This window comes from Carlito syrichta, unplaced genomic scaffold (assembly GCF_000164805.1).
Source record: "Carlito syrichta isolate Samal-C Ts95f unplaced genomic scaffold, Tarsius_syrichta-2.0.1 Scaffold308161, whole genome shotgun sequence".
Taxonomy (NCBI): domain Eukaryota; kingdom Metazoa; phylum Chordata; class Mammalia; order Primates; family Tarsiidae; genus Carlito; species Carlito syrichta.
The window spans coordinates 413745-440375 of NW_007252257.1; the positions used below are offsets into that span (position 1 = coordinate 413745).

The window sequence follows — 26631 nt, forward strand, 5'->3', positions numbered from 1 at the left end:
GGCTGCGGTGGCTGGGAGCGGCCACTGCACTCCAGGCTGGGCGACGGAGTGAGACTCCAACTCAAAAAAAAAAAAAAAAAATTAGGGCATGCGACTTTTGTCCAATATCATTACAATGACATAAACAGCATGGAGAATGGTTTGACACCAGAGGAAGTAGACTAAAATGCTAACTCTTGTTAGCCAACAAGGTTGTGGCTGTGTGAGATTATGATAAAGCTTTTGCTTTTCTCTGTTCCACAGTGCTTGTGACATTTCTGTGACATTTCTGTTACTTCTATAACAAAAATCAGCCAGATGTGGTTGATCATACCTGTGATCTCAACTCTTTGGGAGGCCAATGTGGAAGCATCACTTGGGGTCACACAGCAAGACCCTGTCTCTACAAAAAATTATTATTTTTTGAGTTGGAGTCTCACTCTGTCATCCACTCCCGGCCACCGCAGGCTCGACCTGCTGGGCTCCGGCGATCCTTCCGCCTCAGCCTTCCGTGTAGCCGGAATTACAGGCATGCGCTACCACGCCCAGCTGATTTTCTGATTTATTGTAGAGATGAGGTCTCGCTGCCCAGGCGGGTCTTGAACCCGCGGGCTCAGGCAATCCACTTTCCTCAGCCTCCCAAAGGCGTGGGATTACAGGCTGAGCCACCGAGCCCAGCTAAAAAAATTATTTTTAAAAAGGAAAAAAGAATAACAGAAAGACCAACAAACAACTTGTGCTTAAGCGCAGCATCTGGCTTCACATGTGTGGCTGTTAAGGAGACAGAACTCAGGGGTACTGTTTGGAACTTGAGTCTTTCCTCCAGATGCTCAGGGCCTCCTTGGTGAGGAGAAGATGAAGCGTCTCTGTTACAGGTTCTGTCGCAACAGCTGCCTGCCCTTCACTGTCCCCTAAGCTTCTCCATAACCCACCTCCTTGCAAGGAAGGGCTAGCATTAGGGTCCCTTCCTGGCACAGAGGCCTGGCCCCAGTCCCACCAGCGACGCTCCTCACCTTGTACTCGTCCACGTACTTGGGGTGAGGAAAGTGGAGCGTGGCAATAAACATCCTGACACAGTCACTCCTTAGCCCGTCTCGATACAGGTTCTCTGCCAGCATCCGTGCCACGAAGTTCTTGCCTGTGCCAGACCAGCCATGGAAAGACAGACCCAGGGCCTTGTCTGGCTGAGGTGTTTCTAGGTAGCCCCTCACCGTCGTGAGGACCAGCTTCTGGGCCACATGCTGGCCGTGCAGACGCTCCCTCAGATCCAACTCTAGGCCTGAGGGCAGGAAAGAAATCACAGTGAGGCACACATGGGCTTTCCCCAACAGCTGACGGCACAGAAACCGGGCAACCAAGCAGCTCTGAGCTGGGATCAGCTATTTGTCCTGTTTGGTCTCAGAAGCCAGCGGGCAGACCTGAGGCAGGAGGGACTCAGGGGTTGTTTTTTGAGAATTTCGGAAATTAAAACTGAACTCAGGGAGAGATGGAATCATGCTTTCTGATCCCAAAGACACCCCAGAGCTGACACAGAACTTTCTGGAGGAGAAACCCTGCCCCCTAGCCTGAGGTCACTCCTATCCCTGTTTCAGGACTCCTAGGTGTTTTATGGAGAAGCCCCATTTTATTCATCCTGATTCAGTCCAGCAAACATTTGTTGAGAGCAGCTGCTGTGCAAAGCCCTCTGCTAGGCCTTACTTCCTCACAGCCAGGATTTGGAGACAAGGGCTACAGAAGCCACAGTGGAGACAGGGAGAGTATGTGCTAGCTGTGGGTGAGGGATGGGCCATTCCAAGTTCAGGATCAACGGGTTGGTTAACTCGAGCCAGGCCAGAGGGAGTACCCTGGAGCCCTGGGAGGCGAAGGTCTACTGCAAAACACTGAGGTAGCAGTGGCAGCAGTGACATAGCAGGGGGAACTAACAGTTGTGCTGTTTTCTCTGAACTCAGAACTGTGCTATGTATTTTATATCTAATCTTCACAACTGAGAAAACAGACTTGGAAAGGACTGCCCAGAGCCTGGCAGCAAGTTAAAGGCGAGACAGGAATCTAGTGGGTGTTCCTGATTCCCCAGCCAGAACAACTGGAAATCTAGGCCCAGGCAGAGCAGCGGCCTGTGGAGGGCAGGGAGGTAACCTGCCAATTGCCACCAGGGATCTTGTCCCGAGTCAGCAGCAATCTCAACTCAGACTTTCTCCAATCTTCCATCCTGAACCAGCCGCTGTCCTTAGACACTGTGTTATTAGCATTTTTGCCCATTAAGTGACCTGACAGCTAGGGTAGCCCTCATTTATGGAGACTGAGAGCTGGGATCAGGAGAATTCTAGGCAAAAAAAAAAAAACTGCTGGAGGAAAACAGGAAACTTTTGCAAATAGCAGGGTAGGTTCAGTACCTGGGGCTAAAGATCACTGTTCGAAAGCCAAAACGCAAATCAACTGCAGTATACCAATCAAGTCCCCTGAACTAATCAGAAAATTCACTGGAGGGAGGTCAATTAGACAGCTAGCTGGCCAGCAGTGCCTTGTTTGGAGGGGCGGGGGTGGACAGAAGAATGCACAGGCACATGGTGTTTCCAGTCCATGCTATGGTTCAGATGGATCCGTTTATAATGAGGAATAATCTTTTATCTCTCTTAGGATGGGGAGTCAAGGGCATCCCCACTGATCCTAGATAAACAGAAACTTGTGCTGAGTCACCCAGACATTTGTTGGCTGAAGGTTAGAAAGGGACACCTTCAATCACAACCCCAAAACTGTGGTCAGTTCTCTCACTTGACACTTCCAGGCACCCTCTGAGAGGCTGCACTTTCTGCTTGGAAAGAGACAAGGTACTCGGGCCTGACTCTCCCAAAGGGTCATAGGCGATGACAGATCGTGGGTCAGTTCCTGCGAAACTCCCAACACAGTGCCTGGTAAGTACAGCAGCTATTGGTCTTCCTTCCTCTTGGGACACACCCCCAGGGGTGGCAGGAAGACATGGTGAAAAGGTAGGTGGTAATGAGCAGAGGAAGATTCAGTCGAGACCCAGTGGTATCCAAGGGCCTGTTCTATATATGACAATGTCCCCTCCTCCCAGCTGTCTTCAGCGTGACCTGTTCACGGCATTCCCATGGTTCCCCAAACTCCATGAAACAAGCTGTTTGCCTGGGCCACCAAGCTAGAGGCTAAAAGGGGCTTCCTGATTCAAGTATTTTGATCCTTCAAAAACTAGGATCGGGCCTCTGTTCTCAGATGGAAGAATGCAAATCTATTATTGTTACCACTCATGTTGGTGTCCCATGGTTCCACTGTTGGAAGGAGTTATTTTGGAAAACCCAGCAGTTCAACGTGTTGCCCAAGGATCCTCAAGGAACTGCAGATCTGACTTCAATCTTGCGGCAGTTTCTGCTTGTGGGGAGGCTGGGCAGGGATGAGGAGAGTTCCCTTGCACCCGGCCATTTCCCCTTATGGCCTCCCCTCCCCCACACGTCCCTAGCGCCCTGAGGCCATGGGGCTCCAACCTGTCACGTTGTTGGAGATCCTGCAGTCCCCACTGTCGCAGCACCCCTGGAAGCTGCAGTACCAAGTGGTCAGGATATCCAGGTACTGCTGGCCCAACAGAGGAAGGCTCCAACCTGGAAAGGAGGAGCTGTGAGACGGCGACCAGACCATGTGGTCCACGACGGCGATGTGACAACCCTGCCTCGCAATCTACCAGCGAAAAGCAGGCACCTGAACTCGGGTCCCAACTCCAGCCCCGGCGCTGCGTCCTCAGGCCTCGCCTCCAAGCGCGGCGGAGCGGGAGGAGAAGGCGGTCGCCAGGGCGTCCGCCGCGGACTCTCCCTACGTCGTCAGGAGGCGGGAAGGAGCAGCCCCTGGGGACTGGAACCCGGGGTGGCGACGCGCGAGCCACACGGGAAGCGCGCGCGAGGCGGGAACAGGTGGGGGGCGGCGCCAGGGCTGGGAGCGCGGCGGGGGCAGGGACCGGGCTCCTGGGCGGAGTATCACGGCTGGCCGGCGGGGGGCGGGACGGCCGCCCCGGCCTCTCTCCGCCCGTCCCGCCGGGGGTCAGGTCTTACCCGGGGGCCCCGCGGCCGCCGCCTCGCGCTCCTCACAGTCGTCGGGCCACACCCGGCAGCTGAAGAGCGCCCAGTAGCGCCTGGAGAGGGCCCCGGCCGTCCTCAGCCGCTCCTGCAGGCGTCGGAGGCCCCGCCAGGCCCAGGCCGAGCCCGGCTCGTCCGCCTCCTCCCACCGTCTGGCGTCGCCGCGGTCGCCGGCCGCGCCCAGATGCGGCAGCGGCAGCGGCAGCGGCAGCAGCAGGAGGCAGACCCAGAGCGGGGGCCGCGGCCGGCGGAGCATGGCAAGCCCAGGCGGTGCCCTTCCGGCCCGGCCGCGCAGGGCCTTTTAAGTCCCGGGCAGGGTGGGCGGGGCCCGGGCTGGGCGTTGCCAAGGCGCCCGGCGGGTGGGGCCGAGCGCTCTGGCGGCCACCGCTTGCCACGTGACCCAGGCGAGGCCGGAAGCTTGGCAGGTCTTGGAGGGCGTCCCCGGACTTGCTTTTTGGCTGGTGAAGCCGCCTGTAGAAACTTGATGCAGGGCCACAAGATAGACGCCATGGAAAAGACCCGAGTCCTGCAAAGTTGTACATAAAAGTGAACAAATTTGTGGTTTCTAACTTTGTCTTCCTTGCATGATGGCTGACGCACAGTCGCGTCAATACAGCAGTCACTGATAACTACCTTCGTGTCCCGACCCCCAGGGAAAGCTGCCATGAGATTGATGAATGTATTTTCCCTCGAACCACCAGTCTTAGGCCCTGCAGACCTCCCTGATGGTATCCAGGAGTTTGATCCACCTCCTGCACACTTTCCTGGAAAGCTGTAGGCAGAGGTAAATGGTAACCAGCCATAGTCCGGTTCCCTGGGCCCGGGAGTCAGGTCACGTGGGGTCGCAAGTCGTGTAACTTCCCCAACTGCCATTGTAAAGCCTTGATATTGATATTTTTCAGACTTTGCATTTTGGTGGACCAACACGGGCCCCACCCAGATCCCTGACCCAGGCAGAGGAGCTGACTCCACCGGCCCAGACCCCGGGGCTTTGCGCACTGACTGGGTTTGAAGACCTGCGTGACTTCATGCCCAACCAATCAACAGTGCCCATTCCCTAGGCCCTGCTTGCCAAATTTAAAAAGCCAAGCCTAAAAATTCTTGGAGGGGATTTGCGAAATACCTCTTGTCTCCTATCTGGTTGCCTTGCAATAACTAAACTCTTTCTTTACTGTCAAAGTTGCTGTCTCGTTGAATGGGCTCTCTTGCAGCAGGCATGAGGACCCAGTCAGGCAGTGACGCCCGGTCCACTCCTCTGGCTTCCAGGAAGCAGTCTATTCCGGAGTATGATTAGTTTTGGTTGCAGAGAAGGTGAAATCAGGCCTTAAAATGGCCACGATCCATTACTCTGCTAGGACTTTCGGACATCCATTACTCTGCTAGGACTTTCTGGTGGCCCATCAGAGGCCTACCAAATAAGGATGCCCTTTGGCGCCCTGCCTCATGCCTACAGAGCAACCTCCTGCCAGCCAGGTAGACGCAGCCAGGGAAATGTCTCAGCCAAGAGCGTCCCGTTGGCCAGGATGTCAGCTGAAGAGGCCCTGGAAAGAATCGACAGCGCAGCAGCGAGGCTGTAGGCCGAGGTCACCCTGGCTTCTCAACAGGGGGAAATGAAACTGGGCAAATAACCAGCAGGTTTCCTTCCTCAGCTGGGAGCCACCAAAGCAAGCAGAAGCTGACCTGCCCCAGCCTGGAGGTATTTGGGTTTTGGAAACCCCCAGAGTCATAAGGTCTCACGTCAATGTAATTACATATCGTATATTTAAAAAGTTAGACTAAGTACTGTGTGCACTCTCTTGGCTAGGTTTGCAAATTTCAAGTGCTTGTGGCTCTGAGTAGCCAATCAGATCGGGTTGAAGACTCAGGGCCTCTCCTTCAGCGCTGGAGCACCGTACAAGGTCGTTAGACTTCAGAAGAGCTTAATGCAGGTTTCCAAACCACCCATTACTAAAGCCAGCGGCCGAAGAGCCTTCTTGTCCTAGGAGAAAACTGCTGTCTAGACATCAGGGGAGTTGGCTGTCATATGTTTAGTGGCTTTGAGGTTGGACCCTCCAGAGAGATGAATCCTAGTGCCATGTCTCACCAATGTCACAGGAAAATGGACTTTGGTTATCCTAGTGTCTGACATCACACTCCCTGCCAGGTCTGTGCCATCCCAGCAGCCCACCAAGTCTGCCACTGCCTTTCATTCAAACAGAAACCAGATAAGCACCTCTATCAGGACGCCAGGAGGGTTAAGTTGAAAAGGCATACTGTATTTGTACATTGTGTCTCAGCCACTCATACTGACGTCAAACTTGAACAAAACTTTTCATAGAGCAGCGGTCATGGCACCGGTACAGCGTTAAGTGCATCAAGCTTGGGGAATCCTGCAGAGGATGGTGAACAGTGTGTACGCCATCGTGTCTATTTGAAAACATTAGCTCATCCGACAAATGTTGTTTGAGTGTGAATGGCAGTCTAGTATAGTGCTCAGTTGACAGCGCCTACCATTTTCTATTTGTGTAGCCTTGGGTGTTACTTAGCTGCCCCATGCCTCAATTTCCTCACCTGTTAAAATAGGGATAATAAAAGTTACCTCAGGAATGCTGGGAAGATCAAATGAGCTCATTCAGTGAGTGCATCATAAACACTCGATACATGTTATATTTATATTTCATAAGCCAAGCCCTGCAAGAGGCTCTGGGTGGTTTACACAGGAGGCGTGGATGCCAGGCCTTAGTTAATGCTGGTGAAGTTTATAGGTGAACTTATGATAAAACTACTAGTGATAATAGTTATTGTAACAATCCACATTTCAAAGCCTTGGGGAAAGAATTTTCTCTCTACTTGTAATTTTCATGTAGGGCTGACTGCTAATATCTGAGCTGTTCTGATTTGGATTTAGCATTTCATGGTAAATAAGTAGGTAGCTGGGAAGTTCTTAGACAAACAACTTGATTTCAAAGTATTATTTGTTTCCTAAAAAAGAGGTAAACATTTTTACCAGCAAAAAGTCAGTCCCACATAGAAACAATGAATTCAAATACTAGTTTCTAGACACATCTTAAGTATTTTTTTTTTTTTTTGAGTTGGAGTCTCACTCTTTGTCGCCTAGGCTGGCACACTCACGGCTGCCGCAGTCTCGACCTACTGGGCTTAGACTATCCTTCTGCCTCAGCCCAGTCTCAGGGCTTGGAGGCAGCTGGTTGCAAACTGTCGGGACAGAATCCCAGGGAAGATGGGGACATCTAGAGGCTGTTGTGAGAACCGCCGGCAGCTTTAATTCCTCAGCAAGCATGGGGCTACTCAAGTGTGGGCCCAGAATCCCGACACTGGTATCACCCAGAAGCTTGTTAGAAATGCAAAACCCCGGGCCCTAGCCCTTCTGAATCAAACCCTGCACGTTAAAAAGGTATTTCTTAGGGAAAATGGGCATACAACACCTTTACCAGGGTCATCTGAATGGGACCTGGCTTTACAATAGAGATCTTCCTGACCCTGCTGAAGGCAGGCAGCACCACCTGCCTTGAAAACAATCTCTGAATGAAAAAGCAAGTCTCCATCTCTAAATAAACAAACCTGTGTGAAAAACAAACTCTGAAAACATTAAATCACTTTCCCAGTCCATCTATATGCTAGTGGTGCCTTTAGTATCTATGCCACAAGGGACCAAGAATGTCCTCTCGAGACAGGGCCTTGAGTTTCCTGACAAAGGCAGGCCACGGGAAACCCTGAGGGGATATTTCTAGTGATCCAGGTGTGGAAACAGAGTACAGGCCCAAGGGGCTCTGCATCTTCTAAGTACACAGCTCTGCGTTTCTGGAGTCAGGGGCCCTACCCACACCACTTACCACGCCTGGGTCAATCTCCCCTCCTTCAGTGTGGTTATTGCTAACTCCCACCGGCTCCCCAAATCCTTTCCTGATCCTTATTTCCATCGTAATGAATTTACATCATTCCTGAGGCATTAGGTGCCTCACAAGGAGTTGTCTTCTGCAGGCTAGACTATAATTGGCTATGAGGGAAGGGACAGTCGCCCATTTTAGTGGCATCTGCAGCTCGCAGGACAATGCCCAAACATCGACCGAAGACTGAACATTCACAAATTGTGACTTAATACCATTATTACCTGGGATTTACACTGCAACTTGCCTTACAAAACCCTGCCCACGGAAAGCAAGTGGTTATGACCATTGTCTATTTTACAAAATGAGGGCTCTATAAATCGGTTTTATAGGCAAGCACAGTGGGTAAAATCATCCAAAAAGACAAGCCCGCCCTTCCTGTTCCAGATGGCTTTTTCCAGGCTCTAATACCAGTTGTGATTCGCTTGAGAAGCAGATGAATCCAGAAATCCAGCCTGGAAAAGGATCTGCGTGGGCCGAGGCAGTGAAGATACCTGGGCCAGGCTTCAGCCTCCCACATGGATTCAAGCACAAGTGACAAAAACTAGCACAGATATGCTGTAAATAAAATACAAATCTTTAAGAACTCTGCTCAGCTATCTGAGGTTTACGATGCTGGATTTCCACTTCAACAGGTAAAATCTGGGCATCCTAAGAATTACAACGAGGGCAGCTGGCCTTCTCTTTCTGCCTGGACGGTGCTCTCCTGACAGGTTCTTCAGGATTCGTCATCCCTCACCTCTGAGGAAGCTGCAAGGATGGACTTGGCTACGAAGTACACCCAGATCACCTCCAAACCATCCTATGGGAAACGTCGGTCCAGGAACAACCTGGTATGAACCTTTTGAAGACTGGTGAGGAAATGTAAAGGCCTCATTCATCAGACACTAGGAAACAATCCCTGTGGAAGTTCAAGTGGGTACAAAAGATGCAATCTTCTGCCTCTAGCAAAGCAGGCAGGAAATCAGAATAAGAAACACTGGAGATACCCTGAAAGGGGGAAAAAAAGATGATACATCAATATTTATTAAAATCTTTATTCACTTTCTTTTTTCAGAATTGAAACCCACAGAACACATTAGAAATTTAGATGCGTGTCTGTCTTTATCTGGTGTCTTACCAAGCACAACTTCTGTTGGTGCAACAGCTCCGAGAAGAAATCCCTGACAGATCAAAACAGAGGGTCGTGGCTCCTACACCTCCCATTCAAGCAAATAAATTAGCTTCCCAGTGAGCTAGTCCCAGATTTTTCTAACATTTTGCATTTATGAAAAACACCTTTATTCCTAAAAAAGTGGGGCAATACAGAACCCAGACCCTACCTCCTCACCACCCAGACTTGAGGAGCTGAAGGGAGAAAACCGGCCTTCCCCTGTAGAATCGATTTCCAAGGTCAGGCCGCCTGGCTCTCCAGCGTGCCTAGCCAGCGCCGGCACAGAGCTGCCCAGGAGCTGTCTGTTAAATGAATGGTCTTTCTGTCACTCAGGGCCCACTCTCAGAGACTGAGAACCTTTTATTGACTGCAGGTCCTTCTGCAAGTCAATGTCCCCCATGTCCAAATAAATATGTTTTTCTTGCTAGAATACATATTACGACTATATACACACATATGCCATCACTCCTGTTTCCTGAAGCTCGAGCTCACAGGATGACTCATAAGAGTGCTGTGATGAGACACAGATGCTGTGTTACCATCACTGAAGTATGGTCATCTACTGGTCAGTGAATACACGGGTGAAGGTAAGGCTGAAGGAATATGATGGATGGGAAGGGGAGGCCAAAGCATTTTTTTTAAAGGGAAAGAAAAATGGATTTCTTTGGAAGACAATGCTGACTTCAGGAGACATTGAAACATTGCCATGTATAGGATTCATCTTTCCCAAAATAATGTGCAGGGATATACCTGAATTCTTCCATTTCCTTCTTAAATTTCATTTGACATATTAACCCTGAGTGCAAACAGGGGAAAATGCCTTATTAATACAGTTTTGAACAATACTCTGAGCAAATCTGATCCTATTAGTTTTACACAGAAAGTTATTTTGACCCCTCTCCAAACCCACAATGCAGCCTCATATTAAAGAACGGTTTTAGAACAAAATCCACTATACCCAAAGTTCCCCACTCAAACTTCAGAATAAACCTTTTCAAGAAGTGGGAGGAGGACAGGGAATGGCAGTTAGTTCTGATTTCCCTAGTTCTGACAGTATCACTGTGTCTCCACATCTACCTCTGGGTGTCGGGTAGGCACACCTGACAAGGGTTCTCCATTGGCTTGCCTGTAACAGCCCTAGATTAATTCTGATAAATAAACCCCAAAGAGGACAGTGGTACAAAATTTCAAAAATAAAAATTTAAAAAATCCACCTCTTTTTTTCAATCAGAATTTAGTGTTTCTGAATTGTAGGGCTGTAAGCTTATGGCTGATTCTCCAAGCTTCGCCTAAGCAGACTTTTCCAGCTCACTACAGTCCTGATTTAGAACATAAATTGCTGCTCGCAGTGCCATGTCATGTCCCTCTATTGGCTTAATTCTAACTGTGGGTCAGAGTACCCTTTTAGACCAGGAGCTTGAAAACAGCAAAAAAGAGGATAAAATCATACATTTTCCGCAAATGCTTTGAAGAAAGGATGAGGCATTTTTCAAAGCAGCTTTCCCTCCTGTATTTTTCCTTAGCAGAATCTTCTGCCTTCAACGTTATGAATGAACGTCTCCATTCGAGAGTAGTTCCTGTTCATTTCAGTGTGACATACTAAAGGCATGTGTCAGAACAATCGCGAATCCATAATGTAGCTCAGCTACCATTTACTAAGAACAGCAGAGTGCCATCCTTCCCAGTGTCCCCTGCCAGCTGGCTCCCAGAAGCCTGTGGGTGAGCACCAACCCAGGTGTGCTCATATAAACTGTGCATTTCACTAGACCTGCAACAGCAAGTAGCCTTAAAATCGAAATCAATGCCTCTTTTTAACACTAATTCAGTGTTTTGTACTCGTGCCTGTCTTCTTAAATTCAATATCCCTTTCATAATTCAGTTCAGTGATGTGTCCATCTCAAAATGCATATAAGAAGTACCAAAGTCTCCTAATTTCATGCCATTTTAAAGTCGTTACAGGTTCCTCAGTTATCTGTCAATGCAGAAAAACTGGGCACAAATTCTAAAGCTGTTTTTTGAAAGACTGGTTACTTAAAACCAGTCCCCAATGGCTGGCATTCAATGGGTTCAACCACATTGTTTAAACATGAGTTTCCGCTTGACAGAAGTGCAAAACCAGAGCCGCACCTTGACAAGAGGCCGAAGAGCAGCACACAGCTCTGCACCCGCAGGTGAGTGGGTACAGCAGGCCTGTCCTCCTCAGGCCGTTTCACTGTAACTGCTTACATGGCAAAATCACTGCCAGAACACAGAACTAAAACTGTGTTTAGCAGCCTGAAATTTGAGTGTGCTAAGAGGAGAGACAAGCATAATACTGCATCATGGGTTCAGAACTCCAAACGAGACTCAGTGATGGAATTAGGATTTGACATGAATCAAAATCTTAAGGCTCTTCCTAATAACCTTCTTAATTTCAAGGCTCACAGGCTTAAAATCTTTGTTTCCAGTCTTGTGCATGACCCAAATCACCCAGTAGGGTGCACACTCTCCTCCGTTGGAGTCAGTTGCCTTTTCTCACAAGAAGGGTACACGTGGGGCTGCCCATCTCTTGGGAATGGCAGCTTTAACGACCAGATGAACTTTCCACCTTACAGGCAGAGGTGGAAATTCATTTCAGAAGAGAAATGAGGAAGGCAGAGACCACAGGCCACCTGATTCTTATGCAAGGTATTACCTCAATTTGCTTTGTTAGTTTGGAAAGGATTTTCTGCTTTAGACAAAATGGAAAAATAAATTAGTCTCTATAACAGAGAGTCATGCTTGTACTGTAACAGTATTTCCTCTAGACAACTTTTTGGCTAATTGGGACACAATTTTGAAAATGCAGATTTTACTTAGATGCAAAGTCATGTTTGCTTTCTACATATCTTGAAAACCGAAATACACCAGAACCTGTTTTGCACTAATCCAATCATCTCCCTGATTCCGGTTCTACCAAGTGGGTCTCTCTCTTCTTCCCTCCCTACCCAATTGCTTAAAAGCTCAACATCTTCCTGCTTTTGCCCTTCCCTCCAGTTCTATCTTAAGAATGTATTTCTCCAACAGAACGTGCTATTTTGGCTCAATGGAATGCAAGGTTTTATTTGCTGCCACTCCGTAGGAGGCAGTAAGCTTTCCGATTTAACTAGTCCTGGTAAAAAAAAGACACAAGAGATTGCAAAGTGTTTCCACAAAATCCACAGGTGTGGAGAAAGGACTGCAAGGCTCAACTCAAAACACACACTCCAGAACCAATCCCAGCCTTCGCCTATCCAAGCATCACACCTGTTTGTCCTTTGGCATGGGAGTTAGGACTGATCAAACCATGATGCCCAGTGCTGGATGGGCAACTGCCGAGGAAGCCAGGTGACTCACCAGGAACATCTCCGTGCTTTGAAACATGTGGTCTTTGCTTTAGCTTCTACTACAGAAAACACCAAAGACATCTAAGGCCACCCTGTCCCCTGTCACCAGAACTTGCTGCTGGCCATTTCTAACCCATCTCATACCATTTGGAATTGATTGTGCTGTTTCTCTATCTTTGTAAAAAGAAGTTTCACTTATTTTGTGTTGAGAATTACAAGTGGGAGAGAGGCATCCTGTCTTCCACCAGTACAGTGTCCATCCCAAACTGGTCAGTGCACTGCTTCACGGTGGCCAGGATACTCAGGAGCCGCTGGTCCATGGTGTCCAAATGAGGATCGGAGAGCACTGGGGAGATGGGGTCATGGGCCATGGCAGATTTTAAGGCAGACTTTAGCACACCATTCTTCAGGTAGTTCAGTCTGTTCCAGGTAGAAACTCGAATGCTGGAAGAAAACGTTTTAGGATAAGTTACATAAAACGTCTCACTATCAAATGGAGTTTAAGGCCTGCTTGGCAGACAAAAGTAAAAAAAAAAAATTATGTAAAAGATTTTAACAAAAAAAATCATTTTTGTTTTAAAACTACATTATGAATAAGCCACATTACCATGTTTTGATATTTTTTTCTGGGTAATTACTCAGAGATATATACAAAGATTTACACACATGTTCACTGCAGTGCTGTGTATAACAGACAAAATATAAAACAATCTGAATGTCCAACAATTGGGAAATAGTTAGACAAATTGAAAATGTGGCTCATCTATTCAAGGCAATACCATGCATCCATTAAAAACAGTTTTGAAAATTTAGTGGCATGGGAAAATACCCACAATATAATGCTGCATGGGGGAAAAAAGCTGAAGGAAAAATCTATTTAACAGTTATTTACACAGCCAGGCTCGGTGGCTCAGCCTGTAATCCCGCGCCTTGGGAGGCTGAGGTGAGTGGATTGCCTGAGCCCGCGGGTTCGAGACCCGCCTGGGCAGCGAGACCTCATCTCTACAATAAATCAAAAAATCAGCCGGGCGTGGTAGCGCATGCCTGTAATTCCGGCTACTCGGAAGGCTGAGGCGGAAGGATCGCCGGAGCCCAGCAGGTCGAGGCTGCGGTGGCCGGGAGCGGCCACTGCACTCCAGTCTGGGTAACGGAGTGAGACTCCAACTAAAACACAAAACAAAAAACAAAAACAAAAACAGACACACACACCTGCACATGATTAGAATGAAGTACACTACAATGCTAACACACAGCAATCTTAGGTGTTAACTGGCAATTTAAATTTCCGTCATATCTTTCTGAATTAAAAAAATTTTTACCAGTAATATTAAAAAGAGGGAAAAAATCATTTTAAGGATAACTTTTTTCATTAATTATTTCACCAACTGCTATAATTTGAATGTCCCCTTCCAAAACTCATATTGAAATTTCACTGCCAATGTAAACAGTATTAAGAGGCAGAGCCTTTAAGAGCTCACTAGGCTCTGCCCCCACAGGTGGACAATGCTGTTATGAAAGGGCGAGTTGGATCCTCTCTTGCCCTCTTGCCTTCTGGCATATGATGACACAGCAAGAAGGCCCTTGTCAGATGATGGCACCTGGCTATTGGACTTCTCATCTTCCAAAACCATGAGCCAATACATTTCTGTTCATTATAAATTTCCCAGTCTGTGGTATTCTGTTACAGCAGTACAACACTGACTAAGACACCAACTAGAGAGGATCTTTTGTTTATTGCAGAAGAAAAATCCTTGTGGGTAAAGTGGAAATTACTAAGTATGCAGAAATGTCCGACTCTGTAAGAGATGGCCTGTTCTTGCAACAATGTAAAAGGTAAGGAAGACTGACTTTGCATAAAGCATGGAAGGGATGAATAAACATATATGTAGATTTATTTTATTCTGGAATATACTACAAACGCTCAAAGCATCAGAGCCTCCCCTGCGTAACTAAGTTATCACTTTACTGCCTCTCAGCTCCAAGTTCACTCTTCAATATATAGAATATAGCAGACAGAATTCCTTTAAGCATCTCTCCTTAAACTTTCTTATTAGAGGGTGCTGGAGGGACACCGCAGGGAGAAGGGGTTCTCTGTGGGTCAGTGGTGTTGAGGGTGGCAGAGGTCAATCAGTGATGTCAACCAGCCATGTTCCCAGAAGGTGTAGGCCCTCAGTAACCTTGAAGCCTCATCTTAGCCAGCAGTAACTTTCCTGAGGCCCTGTGGATGTGGAAACCAGAGCCGTAAGCTGGCTCCCTGATTCCCTTTGCAGGCCCACAAGCATTCCTCACCTGCAGCACAGAAGGTTCCTACTGGGTTCCATCTGTCCCTCTGCATGTCATGATACCAGCTGCTGACTGCCTGTGCCCCGTCTGTACTCTGGAGGGTTGCTTCTGGCTTGATCAGCATTTGCAAACCAGCAAACTTCTCTGCTATCCAGAGGACTAAACTACACCTTTTCCACCAAGGTCCAAACTCCACCTCTGGTGAGGGGATCCCCTTCCAAGTTTGTCCTTCCTTGGGTACTCTCCCTCAGCTCTAGTTTTCTTTATAGTTACTCTTGTATTAGAATTTGGTAATTCTTTATATTAAACACCCCTGTTTAACACATTGTATCTTTTCTATCTCCTGATTGGACCAGATAGATACAGGTGACTATTATCACAAAAATATCTCCTTCAAAGACATATTTGTGTACTCTTGATTGTACGTATCGCTGCTTCCCAACATTAATGAAGATAATTAAGGCTTGCTTGGGTAAACTGTAACTTACTGCAGAAATTTGTTGCTATTAAAAAAAGAACAAAAAGAAAAACTGACCAATTGTCAGGAGGAGGCTTAAGCAACACGAGTGTTTCTGGGAGTTGACCAGCAGTAGATGGTGTACCTGGACTTGCTTGCTGGTGTAGGCCAGCAAGGCAGATTCTTGATGTATCTATTTTAAAATCACTCCAAGAGTGATGATCTGAAAAGAAGCTTCTTAGAGTCCAGCCTTTATCTCGTTTTCTTGACTTACTTTTTAATTTTTTTGTTCTCTAAATACAGAGGTTTCTTTTTTAAAAAGCAAACATTAAATACTTATGGAAAAAGTTACTTTTGGTTCAAACAATTTCAAATTTAGATAGGCAGCGGGTTCAGTGGCTCACACCTGTAATCCTAGCACTTTGGGAGGCAGAGGTGAGAAGATTGTCCTGAGCACACAGGTTTGAGACCAGACTAGGCAACATGGTGGGACCTTATCTCTATAAAAAAATCAAAAAATTAGCTAGGCATGGTGGCACATGCCTGTAGTTCCAACTACTTGGAAGGCTGAGGCAGAAGGATCACCTGAGCCCGGTAGGTTGAGGCAGCGGTGGCTATAAATGTTCCACTGCACTCTAGCCTGGGCAACAGAGTGAGACTCTGACTCAGAAAAAAAAAATAGATATGAAAACCGCAAGAGGTATGTGCTGGGCAAGAGAGAGGACTTAAACCACAAGGTAAACCAAGTGCAGCAATCAGGGGTACAGATTTTACCAGTTTATTTTTATTTTTTTGGCAGGGGAGTGGGAAGTGTTGGGGGGTTGATTATATTCTGATATTAAACCAAGCATAGATATGTATTGCTGAATAGACTACAAACTTCTATTTATACACAATTTGACGTGAATTCTGAGCTTTGAGTTACCTGCCTCCACCTTTCCCTGATCCCCCTCACAGACTCTCAGGGGTTCTACACTGGAGAAGTATGAAAAGCACTGCTCAGGTGTCAGAGAGATTCAAGGCCAAGAAAGCTGGCATGCTGTTACTGAGCCTAGAAACATGCATTTGCCATGCGTAACTTACATGCAACACTGGTAGAGGGGGGCAAGAATGCTTCTTTCATCCAGTGAGGGGTTCCCAAAGCTGAAAATTAAATGAAAACTGAGTGAATCAGGTGGAAGTACCAGCCTCCTTCTTAGCATCAAAGCAGCTGCAAATTCTATATAAAACTCAAATGTAATCATAGATAATTTCCTGCTCCAGCAGCTCAAATCAATTAAACTGAAAACAAGCAGGGCATGACTAGTTAAACACAGAATTTTAGCCTGTTCTGAAGTATCTAACAACAAGCATACTCTTGACGAGGGCCCTCTTCCCACTCAGACACTACAAGGTGCTAGATCACAGCCATGGCGAACATGATGTGGAGTTCACAGAACAAGGGAGAAACTGAAGGCCCAAGTCTGCAAAAGTCCAAGGGCAGCAGATAAATAAAGGCTGTTCATATGAGGTCCTGCAAACAAGCAGATGGCCATTACTTATAAAAAGAAGTCACTTGTTATACTCCAAAATTACCCAGGTCCTATTCCCTACAAGTAAGTACATACACAGATGCAAACTGGAAAAACTGCTCACAGAGGCTGAAAAAACACTGATTCGAAGAAGATGTAAATATGATCTTAGCAGTAATTCAGTTAGAAAAGGAGAACTGATTCTTGAAAAACTGTCAATCATCTACTCTTTTCCCAGAAGCTCACATCAATAGCTGGAGGATCTGGTAGTCCTCAGTACAGTGTAAGTTGTCCAAAAATATAAGGTAAAGGCCACTGCTATAGTCTGGATGCTCGTGTTTCCACCAAATTCATATGTAGACACCAAATCCCCAATGCAATAGCATTAAGAGGTGGAATGGAGCCCTTATGAATGGGATTAGTGCCCTTATAAAAGAGGTCAGAGAGAGCTTATTTGTCTCTTCTGCCATATGAGGATGAGTAGAAGGCACCATCTATGAGGTACACGCCTGCCCTCAGCAGACATTGGATCTTATGGTGCCTTGATCCTGAACTTCTCAGCCTCCAGAACTGTTAGCAATAAATTTCTCTTGTTTATAAACTACCCGGTCTAAAATATTTTGTTATAGAAGCCCGAACGGACTAAGACAACAACTATTTTGATATATACCAAATATATCATGTATATCGAAGCATATCTGATTTTTTTTTTATTTTTTTGAGTTGGAGTCTCACTCTGTCGCCCAGACTGCAGTGCAGTGGCCGCTCCCGGCCACCGCAGCCTCGACCTGCTGGGCTCCGGCGATCCTTCCGCCTCAGCCTTCCGAGTAGCCGGAATTACAGGCATGCGCTACCACGCCCGGCTGATTTTTTGATTTATTGTAGAGATGAGGTCTCGCTGCCCAGGCGGGTCTCGAACCCGCGGGCTCAGGCAGTCCACTCACCTCAGCCTCCCAAAGCGCGGGATTACAGGCTGAGCCACCAAGCCCGGCTACCTGATTGTTTTTGTAAGTGATCATTTTATAAGCAAGAATAAAGATGTTCAGGAACATATTCAGTACGACCTTTGCTGTGATGGGGTGGAGGGAGAGGCAGTGTTTGCTGGCCTTTCACTTTCTGTGGCTGTCACCATCTTTCAAGGAGCACAAGGTGCCTAGTGTTCAGTATAAGACAGCAGCATCATTAGCAAATACTGCCCAAGCACTCTTTGCTGAAGATTCATGTCTTGGCTTATTTCTAGAAGCCAATATTAACAGTAGTGACCTGTGCCTGGATAATTCTGGGCTCCAAGAAAGCATTCTATTCTGCAAACATTTATTAAATGTAACTAGAAGTACAGCACTGAATGGTCACATGGAGAACGCAGGGTGCAGAGTGGAAGGACATTGTGCTCTCCAAATAGCTCAGGCCTAAAAAAAATACAGACATTCTCTTTATTTAAAATGAACAAACTTGTCTTACTCAAGATAAAAGTAACTTGTCTTTATATATATAAAATCACTAAGCAACTACTTTTTCCGTGTTAACAAAAATATGGGCCTAGACTGACATAAAAATAGCAAAACATCTTATTTAATAGGTTTTCTAAATTGCAAGGAACTTTGGATAGAATTTAATAGTAAAAAAATTCCACATTCTATTAAATCTGAATTTCTCAAGATTCTAAGCATCACAGTCATGAAAGAATGATGCAGCTAATAACAAATTAAAGAATTTGGTTTACAGTTGTCTCTGAAAACACTCAGCATTTTCGACTCCTTTGAAAGAATCACTTTTTAATTTTTTTTTAAGTCCTGAGATCCCTGTGGAAGGAAGGATGAGTGCCAACAGAATAGAACCCAAGGGGAAAAAAGGATGCCATCTATCAAGTGGGTTCTGGATGTTTCCAGGATACCCTATAAAGTGTGTTTTCTTTAAACAGAAAACCCCTAACGGACAAGAACAGTGCTGCTGGTCTTACCTTTTGGCATTATCGAGAAGGATAAGCATACTAGCACCCTCATCGTCTTGAAAGCTCTCATAGTGATGGCGGTCAGCATTGCCAATCAGGTAGTCAAAGACAGCTGTATCAATGATGTCCAAGAGGCGTGGGCCAGAGTCATAAGGGGACGTCTTCTTTACTGCATCACAGTAGCTCTCATCATACTCCCACCTGGAGGCAAGTCGCATTCCCAGGGTTACTGAGTGCCAACACTGTACCTGTCACTGTTACAAGCAAAGAGAAGACAGAGCCCCAACCTAATGGGCTTGCCCCGACCCTACAAGTTCTTTTCACTATTGGACAGAACTGCTGGCTTCTCTGCAGGGTTGGCACCTGGCCAGGCACAGGGGAGGATGAAACCATGGTTCTCAGGAGCATTTACCTGGCCAGTTTGCCTTCCCGATAAGTCCTGCCCCACGGGTGTCGGTGTTTCTGCAGAGGCCACACATCTGGAAGCCAAAGTGTGACAGAACCCTCCATTGTGTCTCCATCAGCACATGCTGGCTCTGTTTCTCGGCAGTAATAACATTTCCCATAGAAACAAGTATTGTTTTCCTAAAGGACAGAAAGGAGCCAAATACACATAAGGAAAAAACGAAGACTCCAAATTCTCCCCCAAACGATGTTGAAGAAAGTAGCTGAGTAAACAGGCAGTGAAAACAAAAATCCTGAACTTACTATATTTCAAACATTTATTTTCCTGTATAGGTAATAAAGTAGTATATGGTGTAAAATAATTCAAAAGGTACCAAAGTGTATATACAAAAAAGTAAGTTACCCTCCCCTTCTGTGTCCCTTCTACCCAGGCTCTCTCCCAGGAGAGAGACTCACTCTCATCCTCGACTCACTCTCATGAAAGGAAAGAGTCCTCTTCTCCTTCATCAGGGCTGAGATTTTGGCCAGAGTGCTCAGGGAAGGGTGAGAGGGCACACACATTGGACCAAGTGTCGCTAGAAGTGTGGTTACACATGGGGGCAGGGGAAAGAGGGAGGCTGAACAAAAAAGAACTGAGCATAAAAGAACCAGGCTTCTCAAAGGTGGAGAAGGGAGCTGAACCACAGAAAGGGAAAAGGCCAGAATAAATCCTGTGGTGCTGAATTAGAATTGGAAATATTGGTATGAATTGATGGTTTTAATACACAAACACAGATATAGAAAAAGACAGAGATGTGTGTGTGTATGTGCCTATCTATATATATTATATATCTATACACACACATACATTCCTTAACGCTGCCTTAAAGAAAACCTGAAAACGATGACACCTAGGTAGTAATGAGGATACCTAGCACTTACATATGAGTTTCTAAATACCATCTAACACTACATTAAAAGGAACCAGGGCTCCTTGAAGAAACAGCTGACTCCATGGCTGGAGTAGGGAAAGAACAAGATGAGCCTGGATCATAGTGTTACTATGCCAGTTGTAAGGAAGTGCCGGGAGAATGACGGAGTCCTTCCAAAGTGACCTGGGAGCCAGTTTGTAGGGTTCTCACTGGCCAAATCTGGGACCGTTTGAACATCAAAATAAATATCATTAGCAACACATTGTAACTCTGAGTAAGTTAAGCCTGTGAATTCATAGCAGTATAAATAAACTGTGATGGGGGCAGTTCTACCTCTCAATAGAATGACAACTAATAAGTCTAGAAGCAATGATAGAATTTTAAAAATCATTATTTGGTGATACTGCTGAGAACATGAAAAAAAAATCAACATTGGCAACTGTCATAATAACTGATTCTAACAAAAATTATAAATAAATGCTAAAACTGGTCAGTAACAGTCTGATAAGGAACGGAATATTTACAGTTCTACAGTAGCTCCCTACAGAGTACTCAGTAACAACTTATTAGTAAACACAGAATACTTACTACTTTTACACTGATGAAACTTGGAGCCACCCGCTTTCTTAAGTGATAATATCTTAAGTGATGCTAACACTTAATATCACCATCAATGGGATATATCAATACATATACATCATGTACCTCTTACTATAACATACAGAGAACAGTACAATATCACTTTTCTGGTATTTCTGCCCAAAATTTTAAATCATGAGGGAGCATCAGACAAACCTAAATTGAGAGGCATTCTATAAAGTAACTGCCTGCACTGTTCAACAATGTTAAGGTCATAAAAAACAGGAGAGTGAGGAATTATTAAAGACTGAGAGAGGCTAAAAAGGAAAAACAACTGAATATAACATGTGATCTAACCTTAGATTGCCTCCTAGATTTATACAAGACATACAAGGACAAGTGGCAAAATCTGAATAGTGTCTATGGATTAGATGGTGATATCAGGTCAGTGTTAATCTCTTGATTTTGATGGCTGAATGTGGTTTGTAGCAGGGTGTCCTGGTGGTTGGGAAATACTCACCAAAGTTTTAAGGAAGAATTAAGAGGAGTAATGGAGCATTCATATCTGCAATCTATTCTCAAATGGTTTAGAAGTATTAACAACTGAAGGTGAAGGATCTGGGGAACTCTGAACTACTTCTATAACTTTTATATAAATCTAAAATAACTTCAAAATAGGAAGTTTAAAATATAAAAACATTAAAAGGCAATGTTTTCTCTGTATGCTCCCAACCCCATGAAATACAGCCATCAAATAAGCTAATTTCCTATACTGTCAACAAAAAAAAATCCTCATCTCCTTCAGTGACTGTTTATGTTCTTATGTGTGTGTCTCCTTAAGGAGAAAAGCAATATTTACACTTAATGTTTCTAACTTCACCTCTGGCACAGTACACAGTAAATAGAAACTAACCAACTATACTCACCACAAGTTGTTTACATCATTCTCCTTTACTTTGAATACTTTTCTAGATAAAGAAGATTGAACAAATGGAAAGACATGCCACATTTATAATGTTTATAATTATAAAAATATAAAAAATTATACATTTAACTTTATCTCAACAGAAACACTAGCAAATCTTTTAATGTAACTACACATGGCAATTTTAAAGGTCATAACAAAAAATAAACAAGAACCTCTAGAAAACTCAACTATTTTGACCAGACATTAAAACATTTAAGGCCTCAACAATTAAAGCAGTATAGACTAACTCATGAATAGACACAATGTCCAATGGAACAGAATACGAAGTCTAGAAACTAAAGCACACACAAATGAAAATTTATTACTGCAGAAAAAAGGTGGACTCTTTAATAAATGCTATTGGAACAAATGATAGTAATCGAGGAAAAATAAATAATTGGAGCCATACTTCATTCCACATGCCAGGATAAATTTCAACTACATCAAAATTTTAATGTGGGGGAAAACTATAAAAGTACTAAAGGAAATAAGGCAGAATTATTCCATAACCTTGGACTGAGCAAGGCTTACTATGATTCAAAATCAGAAAATTGATCATAAAGGCTGATTGACTACATTTGAAAACAAAAATTTCTACAAGGCAAAAAAAAATCATAAGCAAATTCAAAATAAACTTAACAATTGGGAAAGAATATTTACATCTCATATCACAAAGGACTATCCCCCCTATAAACTGGTAAGACCAATGACAGCACAAAACAAGCAAAGAACATGAAAAGACAGTTAACGGAAGGTGCAAATGGCTCTTAAAAACATGCTACATATAAAATTTTTTTTTAAAGTCTGAAAACATGTTGTTGATGATATCACTACTGGGAATGTCAACTGGTTAAACTTCTATGTAGAATAATGTGGCCACATCTATCAACATTTAAGGTACATGTGCCCTTTGACTTAGCAGTTCCATGTCTAAGACGTGCTCATAAGTAGAATAACAGTATGTACAAGGTAATTCTGGGCAACGCTTGCTGTTAAAACAAAATATTGGAGCAACATCTAAGTCCAATATGGGGACTTGCTCTTTACATGTGCTATGGAAATATTTCTCAGAATATAAAAGATGAAAAAGTACAGTGTGCTATATGCTGTATCAAATGGTAGTTAAATAAAAATATATTTCATACAAAAAAGAAGTTACTAATAAAGGTTGACACTGGGAGAAAAAGAAGAAACCAGATGGATGAGAGGAAAGCTTTTTATTGAATTTCACTGAAAGTTGAACTGTATTAATATATTATTGATTTGAAAATTTTTTTTTAAAAGTCAGACACGGTGGCTCATGCCTGTAATCCCAGCACTTTGGGAGACCAAGGCAGGAGGATTGCTTGAGTCCAGGAGTTCAAGACCAGCCTGGGCAACAAAGCAAGATCTCACCTCTATTAAAAAAAAAAAAAAACTCAAAACACTGCTTGGTATAGGAAACCTGTTGCCTAAGGGACAATATCCAAATTCTTGAGGTGTGTAAATAAGAATCTTTATAACTGGAAGGGAGTATGGTGCCTTGGTTAAGGCTCAGCCTGTAATCCCGCACCTTTGGGAGGCTGAGGTAAGTGGATTGTCTGAGCCTGTGGGTTCGAGACCCGCCTGGGCAGCGAGACCTCATCTCTACAATAAATCAAAAAATCAGCCAGGCGTGGTAGCGCATGCCTGTAATTCCGGCTACTTGGAAGGCTGAGGTGGAAGGATCGCCAGAGCCCAGCAGGTCGAGGCTGCGGTGGCTGGGAGCGGCCACTGCACTCCAGTCTGGGTGACAGAGTGAGACTCCAACTAAAAAAAAAAAAAAAAAGAAACTGGGACCTGGGGTCAGCTTTCTGGGGTTAACATACAGGGTACAGGGTACCTTAATCATGAGACTGCAAGACTCTGGGCATATAATTTCATCTTTAAGCACCCCCTGTAAAATGCAGACAAGAGCCGGGCCCAGTGACTCATGCCTCTAATCCCAGCACTGTGGGAGGTGGAGGCAAGATGATTGCCTGAACCCGGAGGTTCGAAACCACCCCGGGGAACTTGGCAAGACCTCATCTCTACAATAAATCAAAAAATTAGCTGTGCATGGTGGCATATGCCTATGGTTCCAGTTACTTGGAAGACTGAGGCAAAAAGATCACCTGAGTCCAGCATGTTGAGGCTGCGGTGGCCACAGGAGTGCCACTACACTCCAGCATGAGCAACAGAGTGAGACTCTAACTCAAAAAACTAAAAAAAAAAAATGGTGATAATAACAGCACCTTCACCACTGGGCTGTGAAGAATGAATGACACAACCCATGACAATGCTCAGTACAACACCTAACACAACATCAGAACCCACTCCCTGTAGGCTATTTATTATTATTATTATTTTATTTTATTTTTTTTTTGAGTTGGAGTCTCACTCTGTCACCCAGACTGGAGTGCAGTGGCCACTCCCGGCCACTGCAGCCTCGACCTGCTGGGCTCCAGCAATCCTTCCGCCTCAGCCTTCCAAGTAGCTGGAACTACAGGTGCGCACTACCACGCCTGACTAATTTTTGATTTATTGTAGAGATGAGGTTTCGCCAAGTTGCCCAGGTGGGTCTTGAACCCGCGGGCTCAGGCAATCTACTCACCTCGGTCACCCAAAGTGCTGGGATTACAGGCTGAGCCACTGAGCCCAGTCAGGGCTATTTATTATTAATGCCATGGTTCATTCTGCCTTGCTGAGCTTAATATCACTGTTTTCATGCTGTGAGCCTGAGTCTCTAAACCTCTTACTCGTTCCTGGATATGCCAAACTTTTAGAAACTAGTTTTCTGACCACCTCAGTCTCCATTCTCTCCTTGGGTGAACTCCTAACTGTGAAAATAAGATCTACGCCTCCAGCCTAGACTTCTCTCCTAAGCTCTAGACTTTAGTTTCTAAATGACTAGCTGACATTTACTCCTGGATGTTCCTGTCAAGGAAACAAAATATCCAAAATTAAATTCATTATCTTCCTCTGCTCCACCTCCCTAAATCTGCTGCTTTCTATACTTCCTAAAACAGTGAACAGCTCCACATTCACTTAGTTACCCAAACCAGAAACCTGGGAGTCTTTCTGAATTTCCTCCTCTCTCCATTAACCCTCCCAGCCCCAACGTTCAGCACATTCTTTCCATTCCAATTCTTGAATAGCTCTTACATCTTTCTATTCCCTGCCCTCCTTTAGTTCTGTTTTTTTATCACATAAGAATTTCCACACAGCCCTGAGTGTTCTCAGCTCCTGAATCTTACCTTCCCAAAGCATCCTCCTCCATGTAACCACAATGAGTTTTCTAAATTCAAGAGCCTGAAGAGAAAGCCTTGACTTCTAAGCGTGTGCACAGGCCCGTCAGTGACACTGTCCTGACCAGCGGCCTTCCTCACCGGCCAACCCTACACATACCCTCTCCTCCAGCTAAACTGCACAGTCTCCCGAGTTTGGCATGCCGTCCTCTCAGTGCTCACACTGAGAGGTTCACACTCTGTCCTCCACCTGGAACAGGGTTAACTCACAGGGTCCAAGAGCTGGATGGGAACAAAATCACATCTTTATTCTTAATAACCTCTACCTGAAAATGAGCATTTCGTCCATTTTGATGGTAGGGAGCAAACCAGCATATCAGCATTGTCCGTGACTACAAGAAATCACAGCTTCTTCATGCTGTATAAGCACTGTTGTAGTTATCTCAAAATACTATTCATAGTGTGAAATTATGGTAGTGACTAGATTTTTGCCAGATCTAATTTAATGTGTTAAATAACAAAGCATAAATCTCCTTTTTGTAATTTTTGATATTAAAATATACTTTATTATTATTGGTTTCATTTATAAGTCTATGTATTTTAATTTAAGTATTTAAAAATATTATTTTTGAAAAAGGATCCATAAGCTTCTCCAGACTGCCAAAGGGTCTATGGCACAAAAAATGTAAAGAATCCAAACCTCAAATGTCGTTTCCCACTATATCTACATGCGGGACTGCTATTCCCCCTTTAATACTTGATTAAAAGGTCACCTTTACCAATTAACTATTACCCTGACCCTAACTTCTAGGTCACCTCCTCTCCCTTCTATACTCCATAGGCCCTTTGTACATGCCTCGCTTCCACATCAGACAAAATTCCTTGAAAACAGGAAGGTCAGTTTTGTATATTCAGCATCTCACTCAAAACCTGTTACACAGAAGTGAAATAAAGTTTTGTTGAAAATATGAATATAAAAACTATAAGCAGATGAAAGATTCTGGAGTCTTTCTCAGGCGGGTAATATCCCCCCTACTTAGTACACTCTCCTGTCAGGAGAATCAGATAATGTGACAGTGTGAAAGTGCTTTGTCAGGGTGCAAGGGCTATAAGAATTTAGTCATTATTATAACAATGTATCTAGTAATACATAAAACAATTGTGTCAAGAGAAGGAAAAGAAAAGTCACACACTGGGAAAAAATACCTACAAAGGACACATTCTGATAAAGGACTGTTATCCAAAAAAGTTAAAAGTTCTTTGACAATAAGAAAACAACCAACCTAATTTTAAAATGGGCCAAAGACCTCAACAGACACCTCACCAAAGATATACTGATGGAAAATAAGCATATGAAAAGATACTCTAGATTATATGTGATCAAGGAAATACAAATTAAAACAAGATACTATTAAATACCCACCAGAATGACCAAAATCCTTACTATGACAACACCAAATGCTGGCAAGAATGTGAAGCAAAAGGAACTCTCATTCATTGCTAGTGGGAATGCAAAATAGTACACTTTGGAAGATAGATTGAGAGAGTCTTGCAAAACCAAACATACTCTTACCATATGACGCAGAAATCACACTCCTTGGTATTTACCCAAAAGAGCTGGAAACTTATGTCTACACAAAAACTTGCACAGATGTTTATTGCATCTTTACTCACAGTTGCCAAAAGTTGGAAGCAACCAAGATGCCCTTCAGTAGATGAATGGATGCCCTCCAGTAGGTGCTGTAGTACATCAGACAATGAAATATTATTCAGCAATAACAAGAGATGAGCTATCAAGCCATGAAAAGACATGGAAGAACCTTAAATGCATGTTAATAAGTGAAAGAAGCCAATGTGACAAACCTATAAACTGTGTT

General features: G+C 44.6%; 2 protein-coding genes across 2 annotated transcripts in view; both read right to left on the reverse strand.

The window, feature by feature from the left end:
- The window catches only part of TOR3A (torsin family 3 member A), a 12961-nt gene extending 8644 nt beyond the window's left edge, over positions 1–4317 (reverse strand). The window contains exons 1-3 of the mRNA XM_021716099.1: positions 4038–4317; positions 3480–3593; positions 993–1258 (exon numbers count right to left, since the gene is read on the reverse strand). Of these exons, the coding sequence (XP_021571774.1) occupies positions 993–1258; positions 3480–3593; positions 4038–4317 (660 nt within the window). The remainder of the gene's footprint in view (positions 1–992; positions 1259–3479; positions 3594–4037) is intronic.
- A 4652-nt stretch (positions 4318–8969) lies between these two features.
- Positions 8970–26631, reverse strand: part of FAM20B (FAM20B, glycosaminoglycan xylosylkinase) — a 41331-nt gene continuing 23669 nt past the window's right edge. The window contains exons 5-8 of the mRNA XM_008065138.2: positions 19060–19230; positions 18657–18848; positions 16269–16328; positions 8970–12889 (exon numbers count right to left, since the gene is read on the reverse strand). Coding sequence (XP_008063329.1) covers positions 12658–12889; positions 16269–16328; positions 18657–18848; positions 19060–19230 — 655 coding nt within the window. The 3' untranslated portion in view covers positions 8970–12657. The remainder of the gene's footprint in view (positions 12890–16268; positions 16329–18656; positions 18849–19059; positions 19231–26631) is intronic.